General features: G+C 31.2%; 3 protein-coding genes across 3 annotated transcripts; all 3 read right to left on the bottom strand.

Moving 5' to 3' along the window:
* Positions 1 to 1,745: 1,745 nt before the first annotated feature.
* LOC141704802 (auxin efflux carrier component 5-like) lies at positions 1,746 to 3,254 on the bottom strand. The gene is made up of 4 exons (XM_074507972.1): positions 3,181 to 3,254; positions 2,444 to 2,529; positions 1,942 to 2,102; positions 1,746 to 1,838 (listed from the first exon to the last, which is right to left on the bottom strand). Exons 1-4 carry the CDS (start codon positions 3,201 to 3,203, stop codon positions 1,758 to 1,760), a joined length of 351 nt encoding a protein of 116 aa, XP_074364073.1. The 5' UTR covers positions 3,204 to 3,254; the 3' UTR covers positions 1,746 to 1,757.
* A 9,864-nt stretch (positions 3,255 to 13,118) lies between these two features.
* On the bottom strand, positions 13,119 to 13,547 carry LOC141704811 (uncharacterized). Its single transcript, XM_074507980.1, has one exon. It carries the CDS (start codon positions 13,545 to 13,547, stop codon positions 13,119 to 13,121), a length of 429 nt encoding a protein of 142 aa, XP_074364081.1.
* Positions 13,548 to 13,711: 164 nt separating this feature from the next.
* Positions 13,712 to 15,123, bottom strand: LOC141704810 (uncharacterized). Its single transcript, XM_074507979.1, has 3 exons — positions 14,837 to 15,123; positions 13,990 to 14,356; positions 13,712 to 13,909 (listed from the first exon to the last, which is right to left on the bottom strand). The coding sequence occupies exons 1-3, from the start codon at positions 15,121 to 15,123 to the stop codon at positions 13,712 to 13,714; spliced, it is 852 nt and encodes a 283-aa protein (XP_074364080.1).
* Between the last annotated feature and the right edge of the window lie 1,116 nt (positions 15,124 to 16,239).

The following is a 16,239-nucleotide window of genomic DNA, read 5'->3' as shown; positions in this document are numbered from 1 at the left end:
ACTTTCAGTTAGGTATACATCTCTAACTAGTCTAACTGATTACGGCTTCAATTTATCTTTCTTCCATTTAGTCATATTTAGCATTAAAGGGCAAGTGTATCCGGCGATTCTACCTGTTGAAGATAGAAAGTTACTGGTAAGGTTGTGTTTAATAATGATCCAGCTTGCGCACACCGTATAACAATTGTATATAGCCCTCTATAGTATTAATAATTTCCATTCTTTATGTAGTTATGACATTTAGATATATCTTCAAATTACTTACTTCCATGTGCTGGATTCTCTTACTATTATCATAGAACTTTTGAGCAATTTGCATCAGGTTACATAGGTTTCTATAGCTTATCCAATGTAAAAATTCACATAACCCGTTGTTCTAATAACTGAATCTTCAAAAGCAATAATATTTTTCATATGCATATCACTATGTACTAATCTGCAAGTTGTAATTATATTTAGGAATTTCAAGTTGCCTCACTTTCTGGGGATTATAAGAAAAAAAATGAAAGAAATTATTTATGAACTTGATTCGGGAAAATTCCATTGTCTGCAAAATTACAGAGTATGTGCGTATTGCATTGATATATGAAATCATTAGTACGTGGTCAACATGCCTGCTGCTTTATCCTCTTTGTTGCTTCTTGTTTGTATGCACTAGTCAAAAAGAGAACTAATACTAAACATACAGATTGGTTTTACAAAAACAAAGTTGTAGCCAGTGTCCTACTTACCAAAGCTTGTTGCAGACGTGCATTCTATTCTTGTAACACGTTCAGTTTCGCTTCCAAGTCATGAGTATAAGCCTAGCCAATCAGAATATATGAAAACAAACTTTAGAAACAGACTTGGTGTGGCCCTTTTAAAGACCATGATTCGTACTTATTTTTTGTGAATATTTCTTCTTAAATAGAAATTATAACAAAATATTTTTTTCTGCAACCACTTAACAAAGCACTAAGTATCACCACTGTGCATCTTCCATATTAGGCTCAATCGATTATTAATCATCATCCCAGATGATCCAGTACAATTGAAAATATGATACATGAGAAAATTTATCATTTATAGAGGTGGATCGCCCCTGAAGAATATATGAGTTTCGGCCATAATCATATACAAAAATGGTAATATACTTAATAAAACTAAGCGGACTTGATACTTATGGCTTATATAATGGTTAACTAGACACCTCAGAGATCCCCTAATTCTATTCTCTTTTCGAATAAGGTTTCTCAAGCTCTAGGCTAAATATTCTACTTGACTCATTAATTTATTCAACTACAGATTCGACTCATTAATATTCAATTGAACTAAATAAAGTAAAAATGTTCGAGCCCATAAAACATAAATTGCTCCCACCATAACATTCAATTAATTACAAAATCACGCTGTGTGTATAAATAAAAAATAGCAGTTAAACCAATAGAACAATATCAGATCAAACACAAATTTATATTAATATATTATATGACTGTATTTATATATTTTTATATATATTATATATGTATTACTTGGGTTTTAAGTAGTATAAGTTTGTAGATCTCTAAATACAGGAAAGAGTTTCAGTGGCAAAAACAGTAATTACCCATGGCTAATGCAATCGATATCTAGTCTATATTCTAGAAAGATAAGTATGCTGGAGGAAGTGTCACCTGAAATAACATTTACAATATATGTTAGATCGCCATTGAACAAAATCAATTTGTTAACACTGAGTTTATAGTTTATACGTATCATTTCAGTGGCAAAAACAGTAATTACCCATGGCTAATGCAATCGATATCTATTCTATATTCTTGAGCATAATAGAAAGATAAATATGCTGGAGGAAGTGTCGCCTGAAATAACATTCACAATATGTAGTTAGATCGCCATTGAACAAAATCAATTCGTTAACACTGAGTTTATAGTTTCTACGTATCATTACGAAATAGTCAGTACCTGGATTATTGTTGCCTTTAACACTTCACCATCTAATCCTAAATAAAGACAGGCAAGGCCCCAACAAATTGGTCCCATGATAAACCTCCAAAGGATGCCGGTAATAGGGACTCCAATCGACCAATTTTCATCTATCTTTTTATTAATTGCCATGAATAAACCTGAAATATGCATAGCAGTAAGCAAAGCATATATATGAAGAGAATCTGGCTATATGTAAGGATGTCTACAACAAATTCAGATATTATATCTAATCAGGAAGAGTCACAGATTAGATTATAATGTGTAATAAATCCGTCCTAAATAACCTTAATTATTTTTTTAATGAAGGCTTGCAGACTTGCAACTGCTATCATCAGGTAACTAAACCACTTTCCTTATTAGGCACTGATCTGTTTTTTTACTTGGCCTAATGTCCAGATAATGTGTGTGTGTATGTGGAATTGTATGTAGCTATGAAGAAGTTACACGATGGACTCGGGAATTAGTGCTTTGAACTTACCCAAGCAGAACATGTAAGTGCCCACAGCTGCTTTCGACACAATCAAAATACATTCCTCCATAATGCTTGGCATCTCAAAATGCAACCTGAAGCATAATTTCCATCCAGAAGTTAGCATGATGATAACATAAAAAAACCGATTAATAATATCTAATTTTAATTGTCAAAGGTTCACTGGTTGGCATAATTCACGAAAAGTGTCTATATTTGAGTGTACGCATGTGTATAAGGTATGGGGATTATAGGAAAATCTCTATACACAACTAACAACGATAATTAGAGCTACTATTATCATAGAACTTTTGAGCAATTTGCATCAGGTTACATAGGTTTCCATAGCATATCCAATGTAAAATTCACATTACCCGTTGTTCTAATAACTGAATCTTCAAAAGCAATAATGTTTTTCATATGCAAATCATCACTATGTACTAATCTGCAAATGTAATTTTATTTAGGAATTTCAAGTTGCCTCACTTTCTGTTGGGGATTATAAGAAATAAAAATATGAAAGAAATTATTTATGAACTTGATTCGTGAAAATTCCATTGTCTGCAAAATTACAGTGTCTGTGTGTATTGCATTGTTATATGAAATGATTAGTATGTGGTCAACATGCCTGCTGCTTTATCCTCTTTGTTGCTTCTTGTATATGTATGCACTAGTCAAAAAGAAACTAATAATAAACATGCAGATTGGTTTTACAGAAACAAAGTTGTAGCCAGTGTCCTGCTTACCAAAGCATGTTGCAGGAGTGCATTCTCTTCTAGTAACACGTGCAGTTCCGCTTCCAGATAGCGAGTATAAGCCTAACCAATCAGAATATATGAAAACAAACATTAGAAACAGACCTGGCGTGGCCCTTTAAAGACATGGTTTTAATCTAACAAATTTACAGTCATACTTATTTTTTGTGAAATTTCTTCTTGATAGAAAGTAAAACAAAATTATTTTTTCTGCACCCACTTGACAAAGCACTACCCACTTGACAAAGCACTAAGTATCACTTTGCATCTTCCATATTAGGCTCAATCGATCATTAATCCTCATCGCAAATAATCATACAAATGAAAATATGATCATGAAGAAATTTACCATTAATAAGGGTCGCTCGCTCCTTAAAAATATATGAGTTTCCACCAGAATAGTCTACAAAAAAAAGGTAATATATCCTAATAAAACTAAGCGGACTCGATCCCTATGGCTTATATAATGGTTAACTAGACACCTCAAGAGAGGTCCCCAAATTCTATTCTCTTTTCGAATAAGGTTTCTCAAGCTCTAGTCTAAATATTCTACTTGACTCATTAATTAATCAAGTCTAGATTCGACTCATAAATATTCAATTGAACTAAATAAAGTAAAAATGTTCATAAATTGCTCCCACCATAACATTCTATTAATTACAAAATCACACTATACGTATAAATAAACAATAGCAGTTATACCAATAGAACAATATCAAATCAAACACTAAATTCTTCGAGTACAACTAACAACGATAATAGAGCAATAAATCCATGTCGAATGAACATACTCAAGCGCAACAAAACAACACAGTAAGATCGCAGTCAATAAAACAAACAACGTACATGTATATATGATGATCGCATTCAATTAATTAAATCGCAATAAAATGAAGAATTACCTGGAAACTACACATGGACGGGGTGAGCACTTTCTTCATTGTTTCTGCAAGTAATTTCAGAAATTCAAATAAAAATGAAGAATTAAATTAAATAAAAAAACATAAATTATACTCAGAAAAGATTGTATAAGTGAATAGAAATTCGAAATTGACACCTTATACTCGATTTCACCTCCAAAACCATGGTTCGATGTTTGGTGAACCTGATAACCTTATAACCTTATAACCTGTTAGAAGTACAAAATGTTACAAGTACAAAATACAAATTAAGATAACAATATAACTTACTTAGGGTTGACAAAATGTCTTCGTCTTGTTAAAGTCCAGGCATATCTCTTACAACATAAAGTATTATTTATATTCATAATAAATGTAAATATAAAAAAATATATTAGAATAATCAAATTTTAACCGGGTTTTTAATCGGGTCAGGCCGAGTACGTAAATATACATATAATTCTGAAATTATTACTTTATATTTTAGTTGGGCCCTTGATAACTTTCTAATTTTTTTTATCTGATACTCTTAGCGAGAATATTACTTTACGACCGTGCCCCAAATTACGATTGACAAAATTTATACCTAAATAAGGTTATAACTTTATCCGATATTACTTAATACAGGTTTAAGTGTAGATATAACAAAAAGATTGCGGTTTACATGATCAGCCTGTACAAATACTCATGCTGGCCGGTGAGCATTTTTTCTGTTAATTAGCTGCATGTCATAACTAAAAAGTTTTAAAATCAATTACAGAAATACCAATTCACATTTCTAAATCCATAAACTCTTCTCTCTCTGAAATTACAACATTTCTATGGTCTATGTTGTTTCAGCAAACACCAAACAAAATATGTTTTCATCAACTACATCTTTCCGAAATATTGCATGCAAATCAAAAAATGTTGTTGGTAACTAATAATATCCATGACAAAGATCTATGTTGGACAATTATTGTTGAAGTTAATAGTACCAATAATTAAAATAACTTCTCTCTCTCTGCATGAGAGTCGGCCGCCCTAATTTCCCTAACCCTATCCGCCCTACCTTCTTTTTCAAACCCTTTCTACCTATCTCTATCTCCATATTTATCTTCATCCCCTACTTTATTCACTTTTCTTAATAAAATCGAGATTTGTTTTACAAAACTCGAAAAATTCATTACAGTTATTCACTTTAATATTTCAGATATACTAAGGTAAGAGCTTTGATTTTATAATAAAATTCAGTTTTTGCATTCAAAATCTCTAGTCTAACAAACATATTACAATTTGGTGTTATTCTGAGATTTTTGAAGACACAGTCCATTTAAAGCCCAATATTGATGCCTAAAGTCTAAATTGGATTCAGTGCCCCACTCCCGGCGGCCCAAGCCCACTCATTGTCTACTTCATATTTGTTCCTATGACTATATCACATATATTTTTCAAGTATGTTTTTGAATTTCAAGTCATATTTTTTTTGACAAAAATGTTTAAAAGGATTTTAAATATGAGTAACAGTTCATGATTTAATAGTTATGAGATTTTCTAAATTTATATAGTTTTAATACACTTGATTTGTGGAGTTCGAACTTTGGCGCCCGAAATATGGGTTATTTCTAATTATCTACTTAAATATCTAAATTTAATTATATCGACTATAAAATATTACATACAGGAGCACCCACGTGTAATTTACATGTCATTCTTATTATATAGGAGTTAAAAACTACAGGACGAACCAGAAATTAAATTACGGGGACCGACTAATATTTGAAGAAAACCAAAATTAATTATTTATATTTTTTTGCAAAATTTAACACTAAAATTTCTGCGAACTTAAACAGTTGAGAGATACCGAGACTCCCTCCAGTGCCCTCTAGTCTCCCTCTGAAAACTAGGTCAAGCTTCTTGCACTACAAATTGCGAAGATAAATAAAGAATATTAACCAGGTCAAGCTCAATTGCAATGGAGTGACACATAAGAATATCTACTTTTATCGATATTCATGTTATTCATATTTAGAAAAAAAATCTGGTTAGTGCGTAATTTCGTATCACACTTTAAAATTTAGATAGACTCGTAATATGGCGACCCTTTTGATATAATTGGCGAAGGATGGGTTTTGGGGATTGTCTGACACACATGTTTAAAAAATTATTTTACGATATAATAATTAAACTGAACAAATAAACATTATATCTAAGTTTGAAAAGAAAACATTACAATCTATAATGTTAACTAGAGAAATAACCTTTAGGTCAATCTCTAAGAATTCTAGCAGAATTATAAGAGTGACTGGTTTGGTGGTTTGGAATCACGCATCAACCATATTCACGTTTCATCAATATTCACGTCTTCACTATATTTCCTTCCATTGCGACGTTGAGCATTCCCCACAAAAAACCGTGCTTGTACTTGTACCACTCTCTAGTTAAAAAGAAAAAATCATTATAATCAAGCCATGCTATAATTAGGTGCTGTATACATGATCCATACTTCATCAAATGAATTTTTACTTTATCTTCCCAGATGATGTTTGAAGCGGGCCGTGCAACTACAACCAATATGACAATACAAGTAATACTATACGCATAGCAAAATGAAAGATGACCTTGCACCCTTTTATTACGTCAATATACTTCTGTTCATTTCATATGCATATACATAGGCAATTGGGACAGCATATCTCATGGATAATCACTTCTTTCATTAAGCCGACCACGTGGGCCCTTAAGTTTTTGGCTGAGCAGAAAGTGAGAAAGTGGTTGCAGCATAAATGGATAACAAATTGATGAAGTACAATTATACAAATCTTTACAGAAAAGTTCAAGAATATACTGTGCGCAACAGAAGGCCTTGGATTCCTGTTTTAAAGAATAGTTTTGAAGGAGGGGTTAAGGACAGAAAAGCTAGAGTAGTATAGCAAGGGTGTTGTAATCTATTACTGTAAGTAGAGGTTTAGTATAAAAAAGATCATCAATATTTTAATTACGTTCATGTTTGAACTATTATTCAGAAAATAGAAGTTATTATTCCACCAGCGTCTCTCTCTCTCTCTAACTGAATCCTATCAGATTCTCTTGCATTTCAAGCTTAAAATTTCTATTCCTTAACTTGTTTTACTGTTCTAAGAAATCTAGCACACACAAAAACATCAGAAAAACAGAAAACTACATGTCAAAGCATAACACCAAATTTAAATAGTGTCGTCATAGGATTTAGTATTTTATAGCATAAAATGACAAATTATAGCATTTAAAAAAGAACTCGCATAAATATTTAGCCAAAAGGAATACTTGATTGGCATATAATAGAATTACTTCATCCAAGATGCAACTCGAGAAGTTTTAGTGGGAAAAGTTTCCATCAACTGTATGCACATCAAAATCAGCATACAAATTCTTCCGTTCAGTATCTCTAGTAAGCTTAAGACCTGAATATAGACATCGACTCCAAATTAACAATTAAGCTGAAATTAATAGAAGCACTTTATGGACTCAAATCATCATTTTAACAAATCACACCATGGAAAACTTTTGTCTGCTGTAAATTTATACGTTTTACATCTACGTTTTACAAATTCAAATTCCAACATTGTCAATTACTCTATGAATTAAAAGGTGTTTATTCAAATACCAAGTATAACAAGAAGAAGGAAATTCCTATTAAATTATGGCGCTGTTAGTTTATTTTTACATTAAACAAATACTATCAGTCCATATTCGACAAGAAAGTTTATTCTAAAAATACTGTACGGCCATCATCAGGGAATAGAGTAGCGTCTAGATCTGGTACAGGAAGTTACGAAAAAGGTACACAAACCAATCAGAGAAGCACATTAATTTAGTGAACATTGTTAAAAAGAGCCTGTACACATTTAATATTTCGTTGTTGTCTACAACAGAAGACTGGATGGTTAAAATTAAGACCCTGATTACAAGCTAGCAAGGCATTATATTTGTGACCTCATTTATTCACTAAAGTTAATTCCTTCAACAGTTGTGAAAAGTAAGACTATATATCTAAAGATCATATGCCAATCAGGAATCTGAACAATCGCCTAAGAAGTATTCAATTGGGAATATGAACAATTACCGCAGAGGAACGGAAGGAATACCAAGTATTTATCTACTATATATGCAAAAAGATAATAAATAGGGTCTTTGAAAAAGATGAAGAGACTAAAGTAATTATCTGCACCTTTTGCTTTCTGCACCCATGTACTATTCTGGGCATTACCGCATCTAGTAGGTTGCAGCTGCTCTAAAATAATTGGATGGACATTAAAGAAGAATCCACAGTAATACTATTTTGAGGCTTCATCTGAGCCAATCACGGTCAGATGCTATGGATTTAGATGGCCTACAACAGCTTCCTCAAGCAATTGCAGAAAACCAGGGCAATATGGTTGCACTGATGACATCAGTAATATGTTGGGTAGTATTTCAATTCTGGTGGATTATATTTGTTGCTGTATATATTTTGTTGAGATTGTTTGACGAATTGATTAAAGAAAGGTCGGAAAATGCTACAAATGCGGACTGAGTTGGCTCATGATCAGGGAGAACCATATTCAAAACTCAATTTTTTTGAGAAGCATCTACAAGAGAGGCGGTGTTACTTATACCAATTTACAGCAACCTGAGCAGCATGTCTTAAGGGATGAAAAGAGTTCACAGCATTCACGTGATGGAGAGCGCCTTAAACAGGAGGCAGAACTCGAACAATTAGAGAGTGATACCGACAGGCTTAGGACTGAAATTTTGAATATCCAAAAGGAACAGGAGAATGCAGATAATTATCTGTTATCTGTTAAAGAGAGGCTGAGAAGGACTGAACAGAAGCAACAGCAGATGTTCATTAGCATGGCCAAAGCATTTCAGAACCCCTTATTTAGCGAGATTCTTATGCAGCAGCTCAGGCCGAAAGAAGCACTGGAGACTGCTGGAACTTCAAAGAAACAAAAGCTGATTGCTCCACAGTGCAACAAAGGTCCAGCGGAGGCATCCTATTATCCTATATATGCAAAAAGTTATAAATAGGGTCTTTGAAAAAGATGAAGAGACTAAAGTAATTATCTGCACCTTTTGCTTTCTGCACCCATGTACTATTCTGGGCATTACCCCATCTAGTAGGTTGCAGGTGCAGCTGCTCTAAATAATTGGATGGACATTAAAGAAGAATCCACAGTAATAATATTTTGAGGCTTCATCTGAGCAAATCACGGTCAGATGCTATGGATTTAGATGGCCTGCAACAGCTTCCTCAAACAATTGCTGAAAACCAGGGCACTTGTTAAGAAAATTATAAGAATAAGTTTATAACAAGATCAATAATATTAATCTAAAGGAACTTATTACTAGACCTTCTCATGTAAAAGTAATGCACATGAATGATTACTGAACATGAAAATATGCAAGATATAAAATGATGGTCAACATGTCTGCTGCGTAATCCTCTTTGTTGCTTCTAGTTTATGTTTGCACTAGCCAAAAAGATAACTAATAATAAACATGCAGATTTGTTTTAAAGAAACAAAGTCGTAGCCAGTGTCTTACTTACCGAAGCATGTTGCAGACGTGCATTCTCTTCTTTTATCACGTGCAGTTCCGCTTCCAGATCACGAGTATAAGGCTAGCCAATTAGAATACATGAAAACAAACTTTAGAAACAGACTTGGTGAGGCCCTCTCAAAGACCACGGTTTTAATCTACCGTATTTACATAGTCATGCCTATTTTTTGTGAATATTTCTTCATAAATAGAAATTAAAAACAAATTTATTTATTCTGCAACCACTTAACAATGCATCTTCCATATTAATCCTTTACGATATAATCATTTCTCTGTAAATGAACCGTAAATGTTGCCCTAGGATAAAGTTAAGTATTAACAATAAATTTTCAAATTATAAGGGTTTGAGGCTGGAAATTTCGGATCGGGGTCCATTTAAATAGAAAAAACAACCACAAAAATGAACTGAACGTATCCATTCTAGATTTCTTCTTCATACACTTTACACACACACACAATTACACAAAATTAGATCAACTTGTTGTATTTAAAAGATGGAGAATTACCTGAAAACTGTACGGGGACGGGGACGAGATTCGTGGAGCACTTTCTTCATTGTTTCTACAAGTAATTCAGAAATTCGAATAAAAATGAAGAATTAAACTAAAAAAACACATAAATTATACTCATAAAAGATTGTACAAGTGAATTGAGTCTTGAAATTGACACCTTATAATTAATAAAAAGGGGCGATTGAGAGATTGAATATGATGAGGCTGCTTCGTGTAGAAAAAGAAATCAATCGGCTGCAACTCGATTTCACCTCCAAAACCATGATTACATGAAATTGATTACAATAAACGGGTGCTAATCCTAACCCTAAGCCGTATTATATAGGCCGAGCAAGTGCCATTTCCTTATTTTTGAAGCCCAGTAAGCAAAACATAGGCTTGGTAAATTAGGTGGTCAACCGGCTCCTATTCAAAGCCCAAGTCCAACTTTTAGTAAATCAAGTGACCCAAGTCCACTGCCATTTCCTTCTTCATGGGCTTGGTAAATCAAGTGACCCACTCCGACTAAACGTGTTTAAAATTTAAAATTTAAAAATTAAATATTAATAAGATTAAAAATAAAAATATTACTTATTATTAAAATACATTACATAATTAAAAAATAAAATATTACAAGAACATGACAATTTAAAATATTACATCTGAAACAAATCTATCTACTATATATCTAATACAGCAACAGGGGTTCGCTGAGCAAATTTAATCATAAATATAATAATTAATGTTCATATAATATTTGTTTTAACCATTAATGTTCATTCATTATTTAATCATAGATACGGTAATTAATGAGCAAATTTAATCATGAATATAATAGTTAATATCCATTCAATATTTGTTTTAGCCATTAATACTCATTTATTATTTAATCATAAATACATTAATTAATATCCAAACATTATTTGTTTTAATCATTAATACTCATTCATTATTATATAATTAATACAGATTCATTCATGTAATTTTATTACCTCAATTAAAACATCATTAATATGTAAGTCATTAAAAATAATTTCTTCATAAAATTTACATACTCTATTAAAAAATTAGTATAAAAAATTTAAATGATAACCATTGCATAAGAATTCATATAATACATAAGTTATCACATCATTAACTTATTAATATCGATTAGTTGTTACATACTTAATATATATATATATATTTATAACTAATTATTATAGAGATATATGCATGGATCATATAATACCTAAGTTATGACTTACTAATATAGATTAATAATTGCATACTTAATATATACATATTCATTTATAACTAATTATTATAGAAATACATGCACGCATGTATACATACATACATCCAAACATATGTACGTATGTACGTATATATGTATATATATAATAATTTAGTTAGAGATGTTATATTTTCAGAGCAGGTTCTTAATTATCAGAGCAAGACAATAAAAAATATTATATTACCCTCAGTTTATTTTTCTATTTGGCATGGCGTAGTATTGTCTTATCCTTTTTATTTGCTCCGAAAATTAAAAACCCTCGTCTTCAAATGAAATTTCCCTTAAATTTCCCTTTTAGTTAATGATTCAAATTTTTTTGTCTACAAAAATTGTCCTTATTTTTAACGTAAGTTAAATTCTAAAAACGAGAATACATACATTATAAATTATCAAATTAATAATATAAATAAGTGAATTTTAAATATAAAGTAAAATTAAATATTAATATTAATAGTAATAATTTTAAATTTCATTAAAAAGAAAAAATATTTCATTTTAATAGCAGGTTTATAAAACATATATATTAAAAATTCTAATAATAATAATTATTATTATTTATATTATATTAATAATAATTATAATAATAATAATATTATTATTATTATTATAACAAAATAAATAATATTAATACATTAGAAACTTGAGTACAAAATCATGTTATTTATAAAAAGTGGTAGTACATTTAAATTATAATAAATTTTATTTGTACAAAATATTATTGTTCGTCATTAATTTTAATGATATTATCACAGCCTACCAGTGACCTTTAATAACACAGTTGACTGACATATACCATATTTATCACATTAACACTAATATTTAGATCTATTATAAACATTTGCGAATTAAATATTACAAACAAATGAACTAGATAAACTTATATATTAAATATGATTATGTGGATCAGAACCATTATACCTCTAAGTGAATATATATTTATATCTAACCATGTCATACTTTAAGTATTATATTTTTGTATTTACACAAAAATAAATAAATTATGGGCTTTCATATATATATATATATATACATACATATATATATATATAAATACACACACATATATATATATATATGTATATATAATATATACACACATATATATATGTATATGTATGTGTGAATTTATGTAAAAAAAACCTTTAACTTATGGTCCTCATAATTCATAAAATATATGATAATGTTGGTTTATATTGGTATTTTACTGCGTCATTATGACATGAACTGATAATATTAACTAAAATAAATAATCTTGGTAAAGTTTACATATTAAAATACAACCCGAAAGCGCCTAGTATGCCGTGAGATGTGGATTCATTAATATTTTTTGAGAGAGGGGAAAGAGTTACTGAGGTCGGAAATTAAAATTGAAGAATACTAAAATTCAAATAACAATTATAAAATAAAATCTTATGTAAACAAACAACTATATTATGTAAAATTACTAAAATTTCTAAAAAAAATTCATGGATCGTCCTTAACAGTAAAAAACAAGAAATGTCACTACAAGTCTCTACGTTAATTGTAGATAAACACTATTGCACCAATGTCATCAAAATAAAAATCTACTCATATACAAAAATAAATCCATCATCATTAGGAGGGGGGACAACATGAAATATTATCAACAAGAATAACTAAAATAATATCGATTCGCCCAATATAGAGCATGTCCGTGCATTGCACGGGCTATAGAGCTAGTTAATCATTATTATGGAACATTGTGATATGCTCAACCAGATCGAATTGTAGTTGACGATGTTTCTGCCTGTCACAAAGTTGGATAGTCCTTCCGATATACATTTCATTAGAGGCTAAAGATTCTTCGCCTAAGTTTGGAGGCGGTAAGCCATATGTTGCATCATCGTAAGATAGTAAAGCGCCAAAGGGAGTGGCGTATGTGTCTCTCTCATCCTCAACGATCATATTATGTAGTATAATACACGCTCTCATTATTTTAGCGAGATCTTCTTTATCCCAAAATTGTGTTGGATCATGTACAATTGCAAATTGAGATTGCAACACGCCAAATGTCATTTCTACGTTTTTTCGATGACCTTCTTGATATTTGGAGAACAATTTTATCTTTTCACCCTGTGGACGTGGAATTGTTTCACGAACGTAGCCCATTCAGGATAGATTCCATCTGTTAGATAGTACCCCATGTTATAGTTGTTACCATTAATATTGTAATTTACCTCAGGAGCACGACCTTCTAGTACATCATCAAATATCGATTATCGGTCTAACACATTCATGTCGTTATTAGAACCAGCAACTCCGAAAAATGCATGTCATATCCATAGGTCCGATGAGGCAACAACATTAAGCAATATTGTTGGAACTCCTTTATGACCCCTCATGAACATCCCTTTCCATGCTTTAGGGCAATTTTTCCACTGCAAATGCATGTAGTCAATACTCCCCATCATTCCGGGAAAACCGCGAGCCTTTCCCATTTTTATGAGACGTTGTACATCATTTGAGTTTGGCTTTCGCAAATATTCACTCTCAAAAATTAAAATAATATTGGTAACAAATTTTTTCAAGCATTCAATTGCAGTGGACGTACCAATGCACACATAATCATCAACTGCATCCGTTCCAATTCCATATGCCAACATGCGTATGGCCGCCGTGAATTTTGTAAAGGTGATAGGCCCTTTCTTTCCAATGCATCAACCTTCTGCTGAAAATATGGATCAAAATTTGAAAGAGCATCCACAATTCGAAGGACCACGTGTCTTCCCATTCGAAACCGTCGTCGGAATGTATCTAGAGGGTATACTGGATTTTGAGCAAAATAATCTCTCTCCAATCGTTCATGACCCGCTTCACGGTCTTTGCATATCACTGGTTTAGTCGTGGTTGACGAGCCTTCTTCAATAAATTCTTTAGACAAATCAGAGTTCTCATCCGTAGTATATATTTTGATTGCACTGTGAATGAAAAAAATGAGTTGCAGACTATCACAAAGAACATACATGTTTTATAGGAGATACAAATAATAAAAGAAAACGGCTAGTTTGAACTAAAAATAAACAAGAACTAAATTACAACGGCTAGTTCCAAATAGAAACAAACAAAAACTAACTTCCAAGAACTTATTCCAAACAGAATCAAACGAACAACTAGTTTCCAACAACTAATTCCAAATAAAAATAAACAAGCAACTAGATTCCAATGGCTAGTTCCACCTGCGTCTTGATTTGACTTCCTCAATAATTTTGGCATAAATCTCTCGTTGAGCCTCTTTCATTATACTAGTATCAAGCGTAAGAAGTTGCATATCTGATTCATTCTCTTTCCTAGCCTCCTCTTTTTCTTAAGTTCATTGAACTCTGCCATTAGATCTAATCTCCTGCATAAACTAGCTTTTATTTCTTCATAATCTTTTTTTTAAGATCATTAAACTCTGCCTTTTTTTCCCCTCCCTCTTAGCTGCTTTTGTACCTTTAGGACGAACCGGTGATTCAACAACATTCTCATCTGTTGGTGTTTCATTCATCAATGATGAGTAGTTCCCAAAATCACTAAATTTAGTTCTCTTTGCACTTCCATTATTTGTCTCTTTAGGCTGTCTCCATTTAGGATGTCTCTTTAGATCATTCCAATGCTTGTCAAAATTAAACTTCTTATTGTATTTAGTTTTATGGAAACCATGAGCTACCGCAATTATGTTGTCCAAATTTGTACCACTCCCCATTTTTGAGACAGCTTCCTTATAACATGTTCTATATTGCTAAGCCCCTTCATTTATTCGTTGCCACCTTTTTTTGATAGATATTACCCCTCTTTTGATAATACCGTGATTACTTTATTCACAATAGTTACAAATTTGATCCCAAAATTCACCCTTTTTATTCGCCCCGATCAAGGGATCAATCGACACATTCAACCATGCGCTAATTAAGAGTTTATCTTCAGGAGGTCATTTCACTTGTTAGGGGAATGACAAGGGTTTGGAAGGTGGTATTGGGTTAACGATATATGAAACTAATATCATATGACGTATGTTTAGTTGATTGCTATAATTGATATTGATAGTATATTAATATCATGTTTGGTTGATTGTTGCAATTTATATGAGTAATTTTAAATATTTTTAAGGTTATAATTTTAAATAATTTAAATAATAAAACATTTAATATTTTTTTTTATATTTTTTAATTGCTAACTTAATTTTGTATTATAAAATTACACGTAGTATATAAATTATTATAATTATTATTTTAAATTTCTTATTGTGTGCTATTTTTCGGCTGTAAATATCATTTAATATTATTTTTTCAATAGTCATTTTTAAATTAATATTTATAAACTTAGGGGTGTATCCTTATTTAATAAATTTTTTAGGTTCAATAATTCACTTTGGATATTAGAAATATTTAAAAACTAGTTGCCCTCCTATCTCTCTCTTTCGCAAAATCTTAATTCTTATTTTTTCGATTGGTTAATGATAAACACTGTTTTGATAATTTTTCCTAATTTTTATTTACTTCAAATAAATCTATCTCTTCATTAAGAGTTTTAGTTCTATGTATAGGTTTTCTTAACTATATATTGTGTTTTGTTCTCTCTCATTGTGAGAGTTTAGTTTGTTTGTTTTGTTCTCTGGAATCGTACATCTACAAAATTTCGTATATTGGTTCATTGATAGGGGTCCTATCAGATTACGACTATTATTAATTGTTCGAATGCGTTTCGACACGTCAAATTTCTGTGTTCTCACAATTTCAACAGATTGTTGGATTGTCTTTATAAAATGATGTATATGTCAACAATGCGAGCGAGAAATATACAACAGTGAAAGATCCGATCA

Source organism: Apium graveolens, unplaced genomic scaffold (assembly GCF_009905375.1).
Source record: "Apium graveolens cultivar Ventura unplaced genomic scaffold, ASM990537v1 ctg8256, whole genome shotgun sequence".
Classification (NCBI taxonomy): Eukaryota; Viridiplantae; Streptophyta; class Magnoliopsida; order Apiales; family Apiaceae; genus Apium; species Apium graveolens.
Note: the sequence above shows the minus strand (reverse complement) of the source record. Positions and strands in the feature narration are given on the sequence as shown.

Excerpts from the sequence above, each read along its gene's own strand:
- LOC141704802 (XM_074507972.1), bottom strand. The coding sequence starts at position 3,203 with ATGCACTCCTGCAACATGCTTTG. Across the intron at positions 2,103-2,443 it reads CACTTACATGTTCTGCTTGG|GTTTATTCATGGCAATTAAT; the intron begins GTAAGTTCAAAG and ends TGCATATTTCAG. Across the intron at positions 1,839-1,941 it reads TAAAGGCAACAATAATCCAG|GCGACACTTCCTCCAGCATA; the intron begins GTACTGACTATT and ends ATGTTATTTCAG.
- LOC141704811 (XM_074507980.1), bottom strand. The coding sequence starts at position 13,547 with ATGGGCTACGTTCGTGAAACAATTCCACGTCCACAGGGTGAAAAGATA.
- LOC141704810 (XM_074507979.1), bottom strand. The coding sequence starts at position 15,123 with ATGGGGAGTGGTACAAATTTGGACAACATAATTGCGGTAGCTCATGGT. Across the intron at positions 14,357-14,836 it reads AAGAGGGAGGGGAAAAAAAG|TGCAATCAAAATATATACTA; the intron begins GCAGAGTTTAAT and ends TTTCATTCACAG. Across the intron at positions 13,910-13,989 it reads TGATGATTATGTGTGCATTG|CCAAACTCAAATGATGTACA; the intron begins GTACGTCCACTG and ends TATTTGCGAAAG.